At 36.9% G+C, this 22748-nt stretch overlaps 2 protein-coding genes across 2 annotated transcripts; both read left to right on the top strand.

Moving 5' to 3' along the window:
• The first annotated feature begins 11102 nt into the window (after window positions 1–11102).
• On the top strand, window positions 11103–17896 carry LOC147291542 (MATH domain and coiled-coil domain-containing protein At3g58370-like). The gene is made up of 3 exons (XM_086237078.1): window positions 11103–11227; window positions 14803–14978; window positions 16952–17896. The coding sequence occupies exons 1-3, from the start codon at window positions 11106–11108 to the stop codon at window positions 17860–17862; spliced, it is 1209 nt and encodes a 402-aa protein (XP_086093204.1). The 5' UTR covers window positions 11103–11105; the 3' UTR covers window positions 17863–17896.
• Window positions 17897–19136: 1240 nt separating this feature from the next.
• On the top strand, window positions 19137–22619 carry LOC147291541 (MATH domain and coiled-coil domain-containing protein At3g58370-like). Its single transcript, XM_086235969.1, has 3 exons — window positions 19137–19258; window positions 20002–20177; window positions 21709–22619. The coding sequence occupies exons 1-3, from the start codon at window positions 19137–19139 to the stop codon at window positions 22617–22619; spliced, it is 1209 nt and encodes a 402-aa protein (XP_086092095.1).
• Window positions 22620–22748: the final 129 nt, after the last annotated feature.

Below are 22748 nucleotides of genomic sequence, written 5' to 3'. Positions count from 1 at the left end.
GTGACCATGCCAAGATGTGTCTCATTAAAACCTTACCAGGTAATAAAACCCAGTGAGACAAAATAACCCTGGACGAAGGACAAAAGAGTACACGATGGTCAAGTGAGTATGCTTGGGGATACTCCCCCTGATGTCGACTCCCTCTGAAGACTACATATTAGGTAAATCAAACAATTTAAGCAAACCAATACCTCGAACATGCATCAAGAACGTGGACTTTGGTTGTGACTTAGTGAAGAGGTCTGCATGGTTGTCTTGAGACCAGGTAATAAAACCCAGTGAGACAAAATAACCCTGAACGAAGGACAAAAGAGTACACGATGGTCAAGTGAGTATGCTTCGGGATACTCCCCCTGATGTCGACTCCCTCTGAAGACTACATATTAGGTAAATCAGACAATTTAAGCAAACCAATACCTCGAACATGCATCAAGAACGTGGACTTTGGTTGTGACTTAGTGAAGAGGTCTGCATGGTTGTCTTGAGATCAGATCTGCTTGACTTCAATCATCTGATACTCTTGTTGCCATTGATTGAAGAAGAACTTCGGTGCAAAATGCTTGGTGTTGTTTCCTTTGATGAAACCCGTCTTCATTTGCTCGATGCAAGCGGCATTATCCTCATAGATAATCGTTGGTTCATCAGTGGTGGAATGCAGCCCACACGTACTTTGAACATACTTACAAACTGTTTTTAGCCATATATATTCACGAACTGTTTCGTGAAGGACAAGAATCTCAGCATGATCCGAAGGGGTAGCAATAAGGGTCTGTTTCGTAGACCTCCAAGATATTGTTGTATTCCCAATGGTAAAGACATAACCAGTTTGGGAACGCGCCTTGTGCGGGTCTGATAGATACCCTGCGTCAGCATATCCAACAAGGCGGATATCGTTCCGAGGATCGAAGGGTTCAATCCATTCCTTAATGCGTAAGGATAGAATAAGCCCATATCTGTTGTACCTCTAAGGTAACGGAAAATGTCTTTTATGTCATTCAAGTGGCGGCGTGTTGGCATATAGCTATATCGTAGAAACTTAAATCACCCACCAGAGTTTCATTAAGGGCATTTCCTCCTACCACCAGTACTCCCACCATTATGATAAGCAAACAACAATCATTGCACCCATGCATATGGACCATCACAAAAGCTATACTTCCCACTTCTTTCAATAGATCGATATTAATTATGGGAAAAGTCAGAGAATTGGATTCTCCTTATGCACGCTATCTGTCACCACCAGTATATATACGTTTTACTTGGATTTAAGAAGTTTGTAAGCCTTGGTATATATTTATCAACGTACATTACTTTATTGATGCGCTCTATCTAGTTAGGCAAATGGTTTACGTATATCACTATTTTATTTTTTTCTTTTTTGTATGTACATAACCATACAAAGACATTGTATAACCATGTACATAAAAAGTGTGAGTACGTACATGCATGAAATAGTGAAGTTCTATTGCCAATATCTTCATTTGATATTCCTTCACAAAAGAAAACATAGTTGAAATTCATTTATCATTCATTTAATTTATTAACGTGTACTTTGCAAATCTGAGCCTGTGATGTATGATCTTATCAACTTATGGAGTGGGCCTACTTCAAAGTCCAAAAACTACTATGTAATTTTGAATCTGCCATCACAAATTCACAATTATCTCCTCTGCCTCCATCTGCGCATTATTGAATTGTCATCTCTTCATCGTACAAATTTTAATTTGAGTCATCTTTCTTCTCCCCCCCCTTATACTTAACTTATTTACGTAAAACTCAACTCTTAATGGATCTATCCAGCAAGTCATAGTAGGGGCACTATGGGGATCACGCACCAAACGTAACCGATATTTCCTAAGTCCCTCGACCCTTTCTTTTATTCCCAAGGAACCAACTTTCACGTACATATTAACAACATGCATTACCCACAATAGTTGTTTTTCGTACCCATTCATCAAGCTAGGCTTCCCTCCATAAAAAACTTTCCACTCTCTCTGTCAGTCGGTCTATATATTAATGTGTACATTGAAATTCATTTATCATTCATTTTATTAATGTATACTTTGCAAATCTGAGCCTGTGATGTATGAATTTTATCAGCTTATGGAGTGGGCCTACTTCAAAGTCCAAAAGTTGCTCTACAATTTTAAATCTACCATCACAAATTCACAATTATCTTCTCTGCCTTTATCTACGCATTATTGAATAGTCATCTCTTCATCGTACAAATTTTAATTTGAGTCATCTTTCTTCTCCTCCCCTTATACTTCAACTTATTTACGTAAAACCCAACTCTTAATGCATCTATCCAGCAAGTCATAGCATGGGCACTATGGGGATCACTCACCAAACGTAACCGATATTTCCTAAGTCCCTCGACCCTTTTTTTCATTCCCAAGGAACCAACTTTCACGTACATATTAACAACATGCATTACCCACAATAGTTGTTTTTCGTACCCATTCATCAAGTTAGGCTTCCCTCCATAAAAAACTTCTCACTCTCTCCGTCAGTCGGTCTATATATTAATGTGTACTTTGAAATTTATTTATCATTCATTTTATTAATGTATACTTTGCAAATCTGAGCCTGTGATGTATGATCTTATCGATCTTATCAGCTTATGGAGTGGGCCTACTTCAAAATCCAAAAGCTGCTCTACAATTTTAAATCTACCATCACACATTCACAATTATCTTATCTACCTCCATCTGCGCATTATTAAATAGTCATATCTTCATCGTACAAATTTTAATTTGAGTCATCTCTCTTCTCCCCCCCCTTATACTTCAACTTATTTACGTAAAACCCAACTCTTAATGCATCTATCCAGCAAGTCATAGCAGGGGCACTATGGGGATCACACACCAAACGTAACCGATATTTCCTAAGTCCCTCAACCCTTTCTTTCATTCCCAAGGAACCAACTTTCATGTACATATGCATTACCCACAGTAGTAGTTTTTTGTACCCATTCATCAAGCTAGGCTTCCCTCCATAAAAAACTTCTCACTCTCTCCGTCTATATATAAAATTTCATTCCCCAAGCAAGTCACCACAATTTCTATTTTCTTTAACTTTGGCTACATCTTTATATTTCTCTAACTAACTTCAGCATAGATCCTAATTATCCTAACAACACTGGAGTAAGTGCCTTCTCTTTATCCTCCTCTTATTTTTTTGCCAGTGCTTTATCCTCCTCTTTATATTCATGGATTCTAATATTAAATTTTTTTTATTTAATCTATAGATCATTAAGGCAACATACATAATAGATAATGATCAGAATCTTCACCAAGGTTTGTCTGAGGTCTACACAGGCGAACGAATCCTTCAGCGAAGCATAACGTCAAAAATTATATTACACATGCGTGTCAAAAATGATGCATCAGCTCATCATTGGAAAGAGTGGAGTATGGTGTTGGCAAGTAAATTCTTGCTGGTATACATGGGTTCAAAAAAGCTATCAGCTGAAACTCACGAACTGCTAATTAGTGAGTTTGCTGAATATACATTATCAGATTTTCTTAAGGTTGAAGATTTGTGTTTTGAAGCGGGTTCAGTGACTGGATTTATGCATCTGTCACCATTATTGACGAGTTATTTAAGGTAATTATATATTTACTTTATTTTCTTATTATTTATTTTATTTCTATTTATTTTATTTTAATCCTTACTAATTTGTTTTTGTAGGAACGTTCTTAATGATATATTATATATTTGGCTGAAGTTAAGAGGATACCACGGAAATATGTGCCAAAAATATATTTTTGGTTTCAAGTGTCGGTCATGTGGCAAAATTAGGAATCTGCAATATACAAGAACGAATCTCAGATATTTTGTCTTATTGTCAGATGATAAATTCTGAGTTGTTAAATCATGCGCATGCCAACATTGCTGAATTAGAATATTTCATTAGCAGCATCCAATACCTGCAATTGAAAGGACCCAATCAAATTTTTCAAAATTTCATTAATAACCCCATATTGCTTAATCCAGAGCAGAGGATGAGTTACAGAGATTTTTCTTGGCTGAAGCTCGACACGGTAAAAAAGGAGAAGCCTTACTATTCACGTTTCAGTTATGAGTTGAATAGGAAGTTAAAGGAAAACAAGCAAATGAAGTGGATTGATAGTATACAAATGCAGCACAACGCAAATGACGGGGATGAGGCTAGAAAAGCTATAAAACCTGTAAAAGCTACAGCTTTCGATTGTCTAACTTTTCAGTACACGAAGAGAGAAGAGGACATTCGGGTGCCTGGGTTGCTATACCAACACAGCGTGTCACTAGATTTTCTGAGGTTCAGCAGAAACTTTGGGAAACACTATACCTAACTGAAACTTGAATCTGTTGATGACTATTTAACATGTTTGTATCTGTATCATTTGGGTGTGTTACACGAGTTGATGAGTGAATTTGGGTATTTTATTCAACCTATCCATGCGGATGCTTGAGAATATCTTTGATGTTTTTGTTGCAAACTTGCAGTTGTATTTCTTTATGTACGTTGTTTAACTTTTGCAATATCAATCTTTATGTTTTATTTATGTTGTATTTTTCTTTTTTTTACAATTAATATTGTTTGTGGATAAATCCACATGGATTTAATGGCCAATCACATACCAACACGTAGCATGCCAGGTCTCACTTTTACTCTGACTTTTCAAATGGTCAACTTGGTCAGACCCAGCCATCTATGTCATCATGCTAGCTCAGCAACGCCAACAACATGCATATCTGAGATCGGCTCTTACCTCCGGGTTACCTATTTTCGATCCAAACCGACATTGGGATCCACCAAGAATTCAAGAGATCATCTTTTTCGGACACAATCAGTTCGACTCAGATCTGGGGATCATCTTTCTCCAGTCATAGCTCAACCATCAAACATCTTATTAGAACCTGGAACATCACTTCCAAGTCTTCAGCTTGGATCGGCCCGGCCAGATGAGATGGCGATTGTACAACTCACTTTGGTTCAGCTCGGCTCGAGCCATATCATCATTTTATTGATTAAACTAGACAAGATGATCATTGTACATGAGACATTTACAAGGTCATATGTTCAGCTCGGCTCAGATGTTCTAGTCCACCGCCTCATAAATCCCATATGGCATCTTGACCAGTCAACGATTGACTTGGTCAGCCACCCCAGTCTCCTTATCACTTCAGCTTGGTCAACCAATCATGATCGGACTTGCTTTGACAATCTTGTCATCACCGAATCATCTCGACTATTGGTTCGGCTCGGCCCAGCCTAATGACTGATCATAATCAGACTTGCTTTGACAATCTTGTCACCACCAGATCACCTCGACCATTGGTTCAGCTCGGCCCGGCCCAATGATCGATCATGATCAGACTTTCTTTAATAATCTTGTCATCATCGGATCATCTCGACCACTTGGTTCGACTCAGGAATGCCTTATTCTTCCAATTTGGCACATCTTACTACCTCATACGTGGGAGATGCACGGATGACATGTGTTTGGCTCGGCATAAGGACTGCCTCCCGCCGATCCGAATCGATTAACATCGTTTTCTCTACACTTGGAGAAATCCATCATAAAGTGGACACCCAGTTTAGCTTGGAATTTGGTGATCACTCTCAAATTTCAGTCACATCCGGTTTATACTTGAAGGGATCACTACATTATCTACTTGATCGGCTCAGCTCGACTTGTCCATGTTTGATCCAATCACTCATGGATTTCACGTCTACACGTGGGGACATATGTGTTCGGATCGGCTCGGCCTCTCACTGCCATTCTAAGAAGATCACATTGGGACGAACCGTCATACTCAAGTGCCTTTGACATGACTTTCTGACAGATGAGACATCTCAGCTCACAACCATGACTATTAGGGCATCCTATTTGATCTTCCATACTTGCATTCAATGCAGCATTGAATGCAAAGATAGGGGCAACTGTGCATACTATTGTTCATGAACGAATGCGTGGCCTCTTCTCAGCCATTCATTTTCATGTAGGTAACTTAAATCTCACAACTTCCTTTGCCTATATAAACTCACTTATGTGCACAAAGGAGAGGGTTCACAATTTGCTCACAAAAGCTCACACAAATACATACAACCAGCTGAGAATATCCCAGAAGAGTAGCATGAGGTGTTTAGGTGAATTATGTGAGCACAATCACATGGTTTGGGTTTTTGTTTGTTTTATGGAACAACCAATAGTGGACCACGCAATGGGGGATACTTGAGCTTCTTGGATTCTCCAGAAAGACACATGTCAAATGGTAGCTCTCCTAGTCCCTCTTGCTATAATATTTTTGGGGTACACATTCAATAATTGTGCTATTTAATTTGCTCTTCAAAAAATCAATAATACCCCCCCCACCCCCCACACACACACGCACTCGGATTTGGCTGTACTATTTGGCAGTAGCAATCATTATTATTGTGACAATTTGCTTAGTTTTTTTTTAAAAAAAAAATCATGGAAAAAAACATAACGTGGACTTATTTGTACAAAGTGGACGTATTTGTCATTCAACTTTTTAGGTAGGTTTTTTGTTACAAAGAAAAGTGGACTTTTCTGTAATTAACTGAAAATTCAACAGTGTTGCCCCTACAAACAACGTACATAAGCCTGCAAGCTTGACACTGTTATGCGTTGAAGGATTTAGCTCTTTCTCAAGTCTCAACTCAGCAGCACTTCCCCAAAAACGGAACACTAATTAATTAAATAAGTAAAATCCAAAAAAGCAAAATAGTTTTCCTACTTGTCATCTACATGAGCTGCGTGTGTTTTCGTCGTTTCAACAACCACTTCTTCTACTGTTGCTTCGGCACTTCGCCCAATGGAAGCGACCATGGAGAGCTTGATCGAACTCGTCAATCGGATTCAGAGAGCCTGCACACACCTAGGTGACTATCAGTGACGGATCCAGAAATTTTATCCCGGAGGGTCATACTCTAAAACTCGATGGGAGGCGGCAGGTAGCAGACGGGTGGGGGCTGGCTGGTGGCGACTTGCAGGCAGATGGGGCTGGGTAAAGGGTTAGAGTTTGAGAAAATGTGAATTGGGGATAAATGGTGAACACTCATTAGGCCATTAGGCTTCTGTTTATTTTTTTACTCAATTTTTTTCAACTTCATAGCTTACTTTCAAAAAGTTGTACTAAGGTACCCAAATTACGAATCTGTGTCAATAAGGTACATCTGTTAGTCTGGCTATTAAAAAAATTGTTATCTCATGACACGACAATGTGGTGGCACTCACAAACCCTACCACTTACCTTTTAGAAATAGCCACTTAAAAAGAAAAACAATAAAAAAAAACATATAAAACCTTTTAAAATGATGTAAAATACAAAAAAAAAAAAAAAGAATAAAAAAACATATAATTGATATAAAACATATAACTGATGTAAAACATATAAAACCTTTTAAAATGATGTAAAACATATAACTCCACGTGCAGGTGCAGATTCCACCCCAGGGCATTTTCTTTTTCTTTCTCCTCTTTTTATTTTTTATTTTTTTCCTTCTTCTTCTTCTGCAAGACTGCAACTCCACCCTAACCAGCCAAAAAAAAAAAGGAGAACAACAGATAGTATAAGAAGATAAGAGGAGTTAGGTGGCGGCTAGGCTAGGCTTGGTGGGCTTAGGGGTCACATCGTCTAGGCTTAGGGGGTCACGGAGGTTGGGCTTGGGGGATCACAACAGCTGGGCTTGAGGTTTCGTCAGGGAAGGGTCGCCGATGTTGGGGGTTCAGGCGAACCCCTACTGCCTGAACCCCCTACCTTTGAACGTGGATCCGTCCCTGGTGACTATGGCGGCGACTCTGCCTTGCCTACTCTCTGGGAGGCTCTTCTCGCTGTCGTCGTCGTTGTTTGCGGCCAACTCTCTCTCTCTCTCTCTAGACACACTCGCACATATACGTTGTCACACACACCCTTTGTTGTTGTCGGCGGTTAGGTCCTTTTCTTGCTCTCATCTCTCTCTCTCTCTCTCTCTCTCTCTCTCTCTTTGTGTTTCTGTACACACTCACTCACACACATACATTGTCACTGTCACTATCACACACACCCTTTCTATTTGGGCGGCAACTACAGGCGGCGGGTGCAGGGGCAGCGACTTCAGAGGAGGGTTGGAAGAATGCTATCGGATAAGGATGTTGGGTTTCAGAGATGGTGTGAAAATGGTGTCGTTGGTGTGTTGGATACTTTGGATGAGTGTGTGTTTTTTTGTTTTTGCCAATTGGGTATTTGTTTTGTTGGGTGTGTGTTTGTTGGGTTTGCTAAATAGAATTGATGGGTGTTATGTTGAGTTTAGTTGTTGGGTTTCAGTAAGGATAATTTAGGAAAACATGTTGTATATACTAATAATTTTTAATATTTTTTAAAATAAAAATTAGTGTAAAAATAGTGTTGGGGCTACTGATAAAAAATTTGGATCCGAATAACGGCACCCAATATATATTCTTGATCGATTTTATTTGACCGCTATAGTACTAATTCTTGATATGTCTCTTGTAACCCTTAAGTGGTTTATATGCCCATTTCGTTATAAACTTCATATTTATATGCTACTTGTTTTGAATATTTACAAATTATGCATTCACAACTTTGGGTCAACTATTGCATTTTTTGAAGAATGAAGATAAAGGATATGACCCTATGAACGGCTTCAAATTTTCTAGTATGAGCTTGAAACCTTCAAATTTGGCTTAGCTTAGCAAGAAAGTTATGTTCAATTCACATTTTAAAAGGTTGATCAAGCCATCCCACCCATCAATCAACTTGGTTTTGTTGCTATTTTGATCCACGAAGCTAGATATATATGAAACCGTAAGTGATGAACGAGTGCTAATTTATCTAAAATAAAATTTTTTCCAAAGCTTTGCTTGGTAGATCGATTGACAAACATTTGTCAAAAGATTCATCGCTTGCTAAGCTCGACAATATAGTTGGATTCATTATAAATGTTAGTCAATTAAATGTTGTAACTATTGGTCATAATATGTTCTAATTGATTATTGTAAATCACAATATTAGGACACATTTTATGAGTATCAACAATATAACACTTGTGCACATGTGATGACGTTTAGTAACAACAATATAACAATACAGATCTATTGGAATGCCACAAATCACTTATAAGGCCACCGATCGATCACTAGAGTGGTTGGTCAATCGATCGTTGGAGTGGTTGGTCGATGGATCGTTTACATGATTGACCGATTATATTTTTAGCGCCTCTCCTTATTTATTCATGTATTTTGTTATTCGGCCTTATAAATAAATAAAAAACTCTTAATTTAAATAGTAAATAATTTTAAAGTCTATTTTACAACCCTTAATTATAAATAAACCTACTTAAAAAGTTGCAATGACAAAAAAGTCAATTTTTTGAAAAATAAACTCATGTTATAACATGCTCTCGTGATTTAATAGTGTCGAGTGCTCAGTAAAGCAGGGTGCCAAGCAGCCACGGTTGAACAATGACAATTGGTAACAATCATTTTAACGTTATAACGCGAGTGAATGTGATTTTATAAGCTTGAATTGTATGTTTTATGTTAATTTCACTAGTTTTTGACATGTTTATATAAGAAATGACATAAACTATAACTACAAGTATCATTTTTTATGCAATTTCAAATAGCTATTGTTGCACATTTATGCAATTGGTGAATAATGCCGAGTGCTCAGCTCATTAAAGTGGACCGGTCTGTCCCGTATTTTTGCAAGTGTGCCGTCCGATCATGGACTTTCTGTTTTGGATTTTTTTTTTTGAAAAAAAAACCCTAATCTAAAATGGTATAACAACAAATTAAAAATTGAATTAATTTAAAAAATAATTCTAATTTTTTCATGTCATTCACGTTTTCTTCTTCATTACACAATAATATAACCAAGGAATTAAATTTCGAATTTAAAGGGTTTAAAAATATAGAAATTTGTACGAAAATTTCAAAAGAATTTTCGTTTTCGTTGGAAATTTAAACTAAAACAATTGAAACTTTTAACAAAATTTCGATAATTTCGTTTTAATAATATTTCGAAACCTACAAAAATAATTTCGAAGAAATTTTCAAAATTTAATTCCATGAGCTTAACATAGAAGTAGGTGTGATGAGGGCCAGTTAGAAAAACAAAAAAAAAAATTAAGAGAAAAAAGTTGGCCAAAAGACATTTTTGGTCTTTATATTATGACAAGTCGCACTTTGGTTCTCGTCATTTCAATTTATTGTTTTTAAGAATCGTATTTACATTAGTGTTGTAATTAAGTCTAATTCGTCAAAATTGAGATGGAAAATGCCGATGTGGCACTACCTGATTGGCTCTAAAATAGATAATTTTGACAATTTTGACTTAATTCCGACGTCAATAGAACCACAGTCATTAAAAAATATAAATTAAAAGGGATTAATGTCATTTTGCTCCCCAGACTATGACACTTGTATCAGTTTGCTCCCCAGACTATTAATTTAGAAAAATAAGGACCTTGACTTTGTCAATTTAGCCAATTTAGGATATTCCGTCAATTTATCAAGCAAAATTTAGCAACAAATAAAAGAGGAAAAATTATGCATGAGAAAAAAATGATAAGATCTAATTGGAAGGGACCATTTTGCCCTCAAAGATTTGGATAAAAAATGTGTAAAGTGACAAAAAAACCTCAATTGGCAAAATTGAAAAAGTCAGAGTCCTTAATTTTCCAAATTAGAAGTCTGGGGAGCAAACTGATACAAGTGTTATAGTCGGGGGAGCAAAATGGCATTAATCCCAAATTAAAATAATTAAGACTAAAGTGCGACTGAACGATAATACGGGAATTAAAAACCTCTTTTGGCCTAAAAAGTTTGTGTGTTGGTTGCACACGCAAATTTGTGTGCCTCGAATGGTAGAGTTTAGTGCTGAGAATTAAGGGAAGATTTAAGGAAGTGTCAAAATTCTAATTTCCACTGCATTTTCCAAAACGCCTCTCTCTCTTTCTCCGACCATAGAAGCGCCCATTGGGAAGGTACGTCTCTCGACCACTGCTACTTTGTTTCTGTTTTGTGCTATCTGGTGTTATGGGGACTATTTGTTTACTACCATTTTATGGGTTTTGGTTAATTAGTAGAATGAAGAGTAAGGAAGGTGAGGGTTTTGTATCTGGGACATTCACATGGAGAATCGACAACTTCTCTAAGTTGAACAACATCAAGCATTACTCTGAGGTTTTCGTCATCGGTGGTCTTAAATGGTACGCATTTCAGCATATCTTCTGTTTACTTGCTTCAAAATTTTTGTGTGATGACTGATGGGACTCAAATTGTAGAAATAGAAGAATAGTTTTGATGAATTTACTGGTTCACATGACACCCACAAAATACAATACACTAGTAGCTATTCCATCCGTTCGAGGATGGATTAAAATAAAGGAAAATGAAATAAGGAACCACCTAGAAGCTTCTAGCCCCTTCACCAGCTAATATAACCCATTCCCTTAGTAGCCCAATATGGTCAGTTCTGGTAGTAGTAGCCCAATAGTAGCCCAATAGTAGCCCATAAGGCAAAGGATAGCCAAATCTCTTAACATTCCTCCCCCCTCAAGTTATGATGAATGTACTCGGCCTTTTCTCATCCACTCTAGACAACCCAGTCCAATAGGTAGGCATATAAAAAGTTGGTTGAGCCTTTTCACCAAACTATGTGTAAAACAATCATAAAGTGGTGCCAAATATTTTGAAGAGAGGATGGAAGACAATAGGAGGAGCCAAACAAATTTCACAGCACCAGACAAGACAACAAAGTTTTTTGTTGTTGCAGCCAGCTTTTGTAGATAGTCATTGTTAGCGATGCCAAGTGATAGTTTGTTTAGTATCAATTGCACAAGTTTCATAGCAAGCTCCACCTGATGAGAACCGCCTAGCAAAATGAATATTAGAGAAGCCCACATTTTCATGCTCCCAAATGTGTGCAATGTAATGATTTCTACTCCAGAAGCTGTTGATACCAAATATAACCATAGGTATCAAGACCCAAGTTATACACACAACAACACTCTCCAGTTCATCCAATAGCTCAAGGTAGTGGCAACAACAGTAACCTCAAATTGCATCATGACACAGTTATACTTACTGTGGAAACAATTATACTTTGCTGCACATGGATTAACCCTAACACTAGAATTATGGTCGGGCTCATGCTCATGAATATGCAACCCCAAAGTCATGAATAAGTGAGTGACTGAGTGCACTTCAGGCTTAATATCAGCATTATAAATTGAAGGATTTGGACGAGAACAATACCTCAATTTTTCAGCATCTTCCTCAAGAAGTAATGTTGCATGCCAGAATTATATTTAGACCAGTCTTTTAACACTAATCCTGGAGCAATGCCTGACCCTGTATTATCATAGACCTCACCAGGTATAGGTGTAACACTCACTTCACGATGAGACCGCATAGGTACTGTCACATATAAATGTTCCAATTTTGCAGAGATGCAAAATCGCAACCAATCCATGCATGTATCTGCTTGGGAAGGTGCATGATTTGGAAGTGGAGGATAATATCATTGACAACCTCACTGAAGCGCATGGCTTACATAGTTACATGCCACCAATATCGTCTTCATTATTTCTGTGGTTGGGACCACCCAGTTCTTTCTATTTGGAAATTAGAGCAGAGCTTAAAGCATCATTTACAGCATCAAGCTCCAAATTCCCACAAGTCAATACACACACAAACAGGGTGAGATTTTCAATTGGAGAAATCAGCAGGCCAATCCCAGTATCAAGCAGGAAGCTTTTTGAGTTTGATTCTTGTGACAAGTTATTAAGTGAAAAAGTTGAAGTTTTTTAGAGGAAGAAAAAGGGGTTTGGTACTAGGGAGGTGTAATGTATTAGCAATATTTTGGGTGGCTTGAATTGAGAGGAATAAAACAATTTTTGAAGGCATAAAGGGGGAGGAGGTGGACTGTTTGTGGGAGAGTTCGGTTCTGGACATCCTTGTGGACTTCAGTTTCTTCCGAGTTTAGGGATTGGTCTTTTCATGCTATTTTTTCTGATTGGAATGTTGTAGCCATGTGGTTCTGTTTTTGTTCTGTTTTGATTGTTATTTTCTTTTGTTATTTGTAGAATAAAGAGGGATGTTAAGGGTGTCCCCTGTGTTGTAATTTCAGTTATTAATGAAAATTTTACTTATAAAAAAAAAAAAATGACCTTTTCAAGATAAGAAACCCTTTGTTGAATAATGGTTTCCTGGTCAGAGATAAGTATTGCAATCACTTCAACTCAGTTACCCCTACTAAGACCTTAAAGTACGGCCTTTATTTGGAAAATATCAGTAGTTGCACACATCAACACCACCCTTAAGTGCCTTTTGCTTTTTATCAGAAGCTGCTTCACACAAACAAGAGCAAAACGATTCTACAGGTCTTTCATGCACTTTACCTAGAATGATGACCTTGTAACTAAAAACATTTAACCCATTGTTTCGCATCTCATCTAATAAAATTCCAGCAGTAATTTGTGCAATCCTTCTCTCCCACATTTTCTCCAACACCTTCTCTAAATGATCGAACTCCTAACTTTTATAATTTAAAATCTTTTTCAATTTGTATGCATATTTTGGGGTTGGTTGCCAGTGGATTGCTAAAGCTTATTTTCCATCTGCATCCGATTGCACATAAGTAGCCCAAGCAGGTACTTGTTCCAATGGTCTACTAGGAGTACTGAAATAGACCTTGCACTTGCCCCCATGAGGAATGCATTGCTTTTTCAACCATTCCTTCCTTTACATGTCTTAAACCAATATGCCAAGGGAGTTCTTTGCTCAAATTTTTTTTTTGTGATACAGGATCAACCACAAAATTGAAAATGTCGTACTTTTTTTTCCATTGCCCATTTTGATGATGAGCAGCCAAGTGACCTCGTACTGGTGGACCTTTAACAACAATTGCAATTAAAAGGGTGTGGCAACCACATTTGTTTTGGACTCTTGTATCTACCTTAGTGAAACAATGTTGTCCCAACAGTTAGGTTGGTTTGTACGGCTTAAGCCAACTTCCTTGCCTGCAGTGGGTTACTATAACCGTCGTCTTCTTGCACCCTGATAATTGAACCAAATTTATTGGAGCCTCCATGGTTGTTGCTTTAGATTTGGGTCGATAAGAGAGAAAGGCGATATTTCACCCATTTTTTCGGTTTTAAGACCTTGGGTCTTTGGCTTTCGGTGATTGGGGGTGCACATTCTGTGTTTGGAAGAACATATTGTGGTTTGTGTGAAGGGTAGTGTTTGGATGTGTAAAAGTTGGAAGGTTAGAGTGGTGTGGTGGTGGTGGTGGAATCATCACTGGGGTTGTTCCAGAGGAAGGACCATACGGTGGTGATGGCTTCATGTGATGCCTTACTGTGAGAGGTTGTTTGGAGGTAGCAAAGGGGTATGCTTATGGGAAGATGTGTTATAATGGAAACTTTTGGTTTGGATGGGAAGGAATAAGAGGTTTTTTGAGGAAGTAAGGGGTGAGGAGGTGGATCCTTTGTGGGAAAGGGTTCAATTTTGGGCATCCTTTGGGCGTCGGTATCTTCAGATTTTTGAGATTGCTCTTTTCAGGCTATTTTTCTGATTGGAGTACTGCTGTTCTTTAGCATATTAATTTTACTGTTGTATTCTGTGATGTTCTTTCCAGTTATTAGATGTTGATATATTCTTTATATTGATAATGGACATCTTGCTCCCTGCTTTGTAACTTCATTTTCCCTATTAATGAAAGTATGTTTCTTACCAAAAAAGATATATGTTTTTACTTTTTACTCTTGGTTGGTTTGATCAGGCGGATCCTTGTACATCCAAAGGGGAACTACGTAAATCTCGTAAAGCAGTTCTCGATGTATTTGGGTGTTGCAGATGCTTCAACATGGCCATCTGGGTGGACTAGATATGCGAACTTCAGCTTGACCTTGGTTAATCAACTTGACAGCAAGAAGTCAATAACGAAGCCTACAAAGGGTATTTTCTTTATTGTTCATGTTTGTGTTTTTCTCTGTTGTCTTGTCATTCATGGCAAGGCTAACTCATTGAATGGAATTCGTGAATTGTGATGCATGTCTTTTTAACAATGTAACTTTGTTATCAAACACTAGTCTGTTGATCTTTAGCTAACATTATGGGCTTTTTTTGCAGTAACAAATTTAGGGTCCATTTGAAGGATTCAAAATGAGGGATCTGGATTGAGTTTCTGGTGTATGTTCTTTAATTGGTGATTAAAAAATTTAATTTTTTGTGTTAATGAAATCATATAAATTTTGTTAAAATAACACTTTTATCTTGAATATTTGAAATCCCTCATTTTCTTAAAGAATCAAATTTATATGTGGATTTATTAACAACAAGCATCTAATATTTCTAAAGTCCAATTAAGCAATTTTATACTAAAAACTTAAACTAAATTTAAAATTCGTCATTTTAAATCCTTCCATCCAAATGAACCCTTACACTTCATGTAATCGTGGACTTGGGGAAAAAGAAAGGAAATATGAACATTTGTTTTTCTTATTTTATGGACAAAATATTAATTAGAGAGTATCTATTTTTTTTTTTTCAATATATTTTTTCCTTATTTCATGCAATCTTTCTAGGAAACTCTTTGGTAGTTTCTCACATTCTGAAGGCAAATGACATTATTTTCTCTTTTCTTTATTTTTCCTTCAATTTGTCTGCATAACCAAAAACAAGAAAACATTATAGCTTTTCTTTATTCTCTTCTATTTTCTCTTACTGAAAGTTAACCAAATCAATTTAGAAATATATTTCCTTCATGGACTTTTAATTGCTAATTCAAGGTTCAATTGCTCTAAGTCTAACCTTATGATTTTATATTTGTGAAAACTGTTGCACTCTAAAAGTTTTGAATAAGCAACTTATTTGACCACTAATGGCTTGGTATTAACTTTCAAAACTTAAAGCAAATTCCACCATCTGTTTGTGTAGATGTTTTAAGTTTGATGTATTTGTAATGAATAAGATGTACATGGACCATAATGTTTTAATTGCTATGTATAAAAAAAATTATAGTCTTGAAATGAATTGCAACTATCAATGAATAGGATCTATCGAAAATGAAGCTGTTGCACACTTACAAAAAGTTCTCTCCTGCTAGTTGGTAGATTGTTGTCCATCAATCATAGAGATTGTTAACCATATATGGCTCATTTTTTCCCATCCATTCCCTATGTGGTGAGTCATGCATGTAATGTCCACTTTAGTTGTTTTGCGGCAACTTATTTCTTCTTATTGTGAAGGCATATATTGTCATCCAGTTTGTAGGAATGTGATGTTTAAGTTGATGTCGAAGGCAGTAGTATTCTTAGTTGATATGTTTTGCTTCAAATTTATGACAATTTGATCCCCCCACAAATTTGAGAGGGTGGTGTTCAGGCTATTAAAGATGTTGAAGATCATATTCAAGGCTCGAGGGGGCATGCACGGCAAAGTCATTCAGAACAGCACAATTATATATTTCTTTTTTAAGTTTCTTATGTTTTCAAGTAGATGTGAAAAAATGGGTTAGTTTGACACAAGCACTGGCCTTATATGATTAAAACGGACATGGAACGGAGTGTTGTGCTAAGCATACTATGAGTATCCGTTTCAAGAACGAGTTGAGTATCCATTCCTGCTGGGTTATCTTATCTAACAAGCTGAGCATGATTATCAATTATGCTCTAGCTTGACGTTAGTGTTGAAGAATAAAACGAAATTGTAATTAGGATTTTTAGGTCAGTTATGATCTTTGGTTTCTTAGTTAATTTTTTTGAATGTGGTATTTAGTTTTATATAATGATTAGAGTTTCTCTATTTATAAACTTTGGTGGTTATTATATGTAATAATATATCCTTTATTGTTGTTTCTTTTATTACCTTCTTATGCTCTTTGCATTCTTGATTATAGTTTTTGTAATCCTTGATATTTTGGTTTGCAGGCAGTCTTCGACAAGTGTTCAAAGAAAACAAGAGTGATTGGGGCTTCACTTCATTCATTCCTTTTAGTGACCTTTATGCCTGCAGTGCAGGGTACCTTGTGAATGATATATGCATTGTTCAAGCTAAGGTTGATGTCCCCATTAAGATTGAAGACGATGGACCTGACATTTCTGCAACTATGGAATCTTCAAATATGAATTCTGTGCAAGCTCCAGGCTCTTCACCAGCATCTAAGACACCATGTTCTGAACTGGCGCTTCCCTTACAAGATTCACCAGGTTCTGAACAAGTTTGCAGTATGATTACTGATGATAGCCCTGCAGAGCCTTCTCTAGTCAATAAACTTGGGCAAGGCCCCGCCACCCCAACGGGTGAGCTTATAAATTTTAGGGGGTTAGGACTAGTAGAGAAAGCTTTTGTTCCACTGCTTGAGGAAGTCTGTTTGCGGCATCCTTCATTGATAGAGTTCCAAAAGAAGAAAAGTCAATTGATTGCTGAATGTGCATTCACAGCTTTGGGTCGACTATTGCATTTTTTGAAGACTACAAAGGTCAAGGATATGACCCTAGATGCCTGTGAACAGCTTCAACTTTTCTGGGATGAGCTTGAAACCTTCAGATTTGATTTGGCTTGGCTGGAACCTCATGTTGAATCCGCTTTTGGTATGAAGAAGTTTGTACAACGGGCAGCAAGAAAGAAAAGGCTGAGAGAAGATGTGGAAGTTTTGGAGGATGAAATTAAGAGGCGCAGTGAAGGTGTAGATGCTTTGGAGAATGAAATCAGGAGGCGGAGGACTACGGTTGCTGTTGCAGAGATAGAACTTCATCTGGCAAAAAGGGACTTGGCAATGGTGGAAGAAGACTTCAACAAGATAGACATGGACAGTGAGCTAGGTTATGGGAGGCCTTAGTCATATTGTAGAATTTTCACTTGAATATGTATGAGTTGTAGGGCAGATTCTGCAATATATTTTTAAACCTAGCAGACCTATGAATTTTGAAATATATGAAATACTCCTAATCTGTCTCACTAGCTTCTCTCTCCCCTCACAATCTGTCCCACTTCCATCATATATTGTCAAAATTATCCATTTTCAGTCCCTTTTCATCTGCATATATGCTTCCAAAGAGGTACTCTTGCCATTAATTCGTATTTCTGTCATTTGATTTATTATTTTTCTTGGAGGCCTTTGATTTGGTGAGATTACTGTTGTGGGTGTTTGATTTATGATGAAATGATTTTGGGTAAAGTTTTTGATTGAGTTGGGTATTGATATGTTCAAGTTAATAGACTATATATTTGATTTAATGGCTTTACCTTTCTACAGTCGCTACTTCTCATGGTCAGTAATGTTGATGATAACTGCAAGCAATCCCAGAATGCAAATGAAATGCAATGGAGCCTCCGGTTGTGTGCTTTACAACACACCAGTTCAGTCTTATAACATTGTTTGTTTTCATGTGACCATTTATATCTTTAAAAGTAACAAAAACAAATAAATTTAAAAAGAGTTTTTTATATATAGGATCTACCAACTTTTTTAACATTATTCAGAGACTTTTTTCCTTTGAAACAATAGTTTTTTTTTTGTTACAAAGAGAATCGAGCTCTGGAATTATACTAAACTATAATTCCATCCACCTTCATTCTTTGGGCTAATTCTAAAGGCAAACAATAAGTCTTTGGCTAGTACAAATGGATTCCCGTTTTATGTGGATCAAATCTAAACAAACTATGGTCTACGCAGATTGATCTGCAGAGCAAGTGCCACTGCACACTCTTGGAATGCAGCTATGCACTAATATGTCCCTAATATTAAACCTATAGATCTCCAACCTACTCAACCATACCTAAAATACTCAAATAAGGCCTAATTAACCAAATTTGATTCTCCCTTCTCCTAATTTTTTTTTTTTTTTAAAGTAAAAGATTGGAAAAATTGACACATATTTACTTTTGAGCATTTAAAAAAGTTGTAAACTACATTTAAATAATAAAGTAAATTAAAAAAGCGCATTTTGACTGTAAACTACTTAAATAAGAAGACTGAGGCTTTGACTGCAAAGTCTGCAAAAGTGCAAATCAGCTTTGCCCAAAATGTTGGAAGGTGCCTTTTAGTGCTGGGTTTTGCTCTGTTTTTGTCCAAAACCTCTGCTCTCTCTCTCTCTCTCTCTCTCTCTGAAAATGAAGAACAAGGAAGAGAAGGGTGTGGTATCTGGGACATTCACATGGAGAATCGAAAGCTTCTCTAAGCTGAAGGGAGACAGGCATTACTCTGAAGATTTTGTTATTGGTGGTCATAAATGGTACGCATTTCAGTTATCTTCTCTAAACCTAAAATCATTGTGTGCGATGGGTTTCAGTCTTCAGAGGAAGGTGGTGGTACTCATGGTGGCTTTCCATCATTTCACTGAAACTCATTCCTTCACTTTACTTGCATGGCATTTTGAAACCCATTTCCTTCACTTTACTTGCATGGCATTTTGAAACCCATTTCCTTCACTTTACTTTCATAGCATTTTGAAACCCATTCCTCAATCCTCATGGTATTTAAAAACCAAAGAGGACATGGTGTTACCAAAAATGATAGTTGGGTCTACCTCTAATAATGGTAAAGAATAGTTTTTATCAGTTTTGTGGTTCATGGGTACTATGGCTTTTATCCCCAACAAAATACAAGATACTATGTATGCCTATTTCATTCATTCAACCATGGTCCATGGAATTCTTACAAATTAATTATTGCCCCTGGCTATTTAAGCAAACAAGCTACAAATTAACATATGGGAAAATGAAAATAGGAATCACCTAGAAGCTTCTAGTCCCTTCAGTCTTCACTCTTCACCACCTAGCATAACTCATCCATGCACTTGGTAGCCCAATTTGGTCAGTACTAGTAGAAGCCCAATAGTACTAGGAGCCCAATATAGTCTGTCCAAGAAAAATAGTAGCAGCCCTTAAGGTTAAGGATAGCCCATAGTTCTAACATTGTGGTTTGTATTAGAGTGTTATTAGCTTTTTACTAGCTAACCTTGGTTAGTTTGATCAGGCGGATTCTCATATGGCCAAATGGGAACAACGTAAATCTGGTAAAGCACTTGTCCATATATTTGAGTGTTGCAGATGCTTCAGCATTGCCATCTGGGTGGACTACACATGCACACTTCAGCTTGGTTGTGGTCAATCAACTTGACAGCAACAAGTCAAGAACAAAGAATACAAAGGGTATTTCCTTACTGTTGCGTTTTCCTCTGTCGTGGTTTTTTTATTTTTTTATTTCACATTCATGTTTGTGTTTTCCTCTCTTGTCAGCTTGTCATTTGCCAACGCTAACTCATTAAATGGTATTTATGATGCTTCCCATATCCATTCATATATTTTCTTTTTCTCTTTTACAAATAATGTAACTTGGTCACCAAACAATAGTCTGTTGACCTTAGGCTGGCGTTACGGGCATCGTTTGTAGTGACATGTTTAGGGTATATTTGGATAGAAGGATTTAAATGAAGGATTTGGTTTAAGTTTCTAGTGTAAAATCTACATATACATTTAATTATTCAAGAAAATGAGGAATTTGAAATAACACGTTTCTCTCAGAGTATCTTATGCTTAATATACTTTTGTCCTTATTTCATCCTATCTTTCTAGGAAGCTTTTAAGAGATGTTAATTTCTCAGATTCTTGAGACAATTAACATTATACCATTATTTTCTCTTTTCTTTCATTTTGTGTACAGAACCAAATACAAGAAAGTATATTTGTTCTCTTTTATTTTCCCTTACTGAAAGTGAACAAAATTAATTTAGAAATATACTTCCTTCATGGACTTTTACTTGCTGAATGAAGGTTCGCTTAAGTAAATGAAAAATGTTGCACTCTTTTGTTTTGGACTGAAAAATTGTTACGGGATGAGTGTTTTTAAATAAGCAACTCATTTGACCACTAATGGATTGATATTTTAACTTTCTAAACTATTCCTCCATTTGTTTTTGTGGATGTATAAGTTTGATCTATTGATAATGAATAGGATGTACATGAGCCATAAGCTTTTAATTGCATTGGTGTGTAAAACAAGTAGTAGGCTTTAAAGGAATTGCACTTGTACTTGCAACTATCAATGAATAGGATCTATTGAAAATGAAACTGTTGCACTCCTGCAGCAAGTTCTCTCTTGTCGGTTAGTTGATTGTTGTTCATCACTCATGGAGATTGATGTTGGATACAACTCTCAACACGCTCCCTCACGTGTGGCATCACTTAAACTAAATACGTGGGTTTCACTTAAACTACATCGTTACGCACAATATGAATACATGTACGAAGCACGATTGAGCTTAATTTAAATGGTATGCATCAGTACGATATAACCCATTTTAATCCTCTTTAGATCTTTTAGTTATGTAGCAAGGTGGGCATGATTATCATTTTTTCTTTCCCTAACCTTATGCTCCAGCTTGTGGGAATTGTTGGAGAATAAAATGAAAATGTAATTAGGACTTTTTAGGTCAGTTATAATATTTGGTTTCTTAGTTAATTTGTTTGAATGAGGGATTTAGCTTTTTATTGTGATTAGAGATTCTCTTATTAGTTTTCCAATAATATAATGTACATTATTGTTATTATTTTTCTTAGTAATTCTTGATTATTGAGTGAATTCATATATATTGAAAAACTTCTATAGTAACTTTCAAATGGACTTCGTTTAATATTGATTCTTTATTATTGTTTTTGTATTCCTTGATATTTTGGTTCACAGGCAGTCTTCGACAAGAGTTCAAAGAAAACAAGACTGAGTTGGGCTTCACATCATTCATGCCTCTTAGTGAGCTTTATGACTGCAGTGCAGGTTATCTTGTTAATGATATATGCATTGTTGAAGCCAAGGTTGATGTCCCCATTAAGATTGAAGACAACGGAACTGACATTTCTGCAACTATGGAGTCATCAAATATGAATTCTGGGCAAGCTCCAGGCTCTTCACCAGCATCTAAGGCACCATATCCTGAACTGATGCTTCCCTTTCAAGATGCACCAGGTTCTGAACAAGTTTGCAGTATGCTTACTGATGCTAGCCCTGCAGATCCTTCTCTAGTCAAGAAACTTGGGCAAGTCCCCGCCACCCCAATGGGCGAGCTTATGGATTTTAGGGGGTTAGGACTAATAGAGAAATCTTTTGTTCCACTTCTTGAGGAAGCCTGTTCGAGGCATCCTTCATTGATAGAGTGCCAACAGAAGAAAAGTCAATTGTTTACTGAATGTGCGTTCACTGCTTTGGGTCGACTATTGCATTTTTTGAAGACGACAAAGGTGAAGGATATGACCCTAGATGCCTGTGAACGGCTTGAACTTTTCTGGGGTGAGCTTGAATCCTTCAAATTTGACTTGGCCTGGCTGGAACCTCATGTTGAAGCTGCTTTTTGTAAGACGAAGTTCGTACAAAGGGCAGGGAAAATGAAAAGGCTAAGAGAAGATGTGGAAGTTTTGGAGAATGAAACTAAGAGGTGGATGGAAGATGTAGATGCTTTGGAGAATGAAATTAAGAGGCGGAGGGCTATGCTAGCTGTTGCACATGTAGATATTGAGGTAGCAAAAAGAAACCTGGCAATGGCGAAAGAAGACTTTAACGAGATAGACATGGATAGTGTGCTTGGTTATGAGAGGGTTTAGCCTTATTGTAGACTCTCTTAGATATTATGAGTTGTTGGACAGATATGTGCAATATATCTTTAAACCTGCATGACTGAATTTTGAAATATATGAAATACTCTGAATCTTTCTCATTATCTTCTCTCTTCC

This window comes from Dryas octopetala, chromosome 3 (genome assembly GCF_963921425.1).
Source record: "Dryas octopetala chromosome 3, drDryOcto1.1, whole genome shotgun sequence".
NCBI lineage: Eukaryota > Viridiplantae > Streptophyta > Magnoliopsida > Rosales > Rosaceae > Dryas > Dryas octopetala.
The sequence above is the reverse complement of the archived record's forward strand: the minus strand, read 5'-3'. Positions and strand labels throughout refer to the sequence as shown.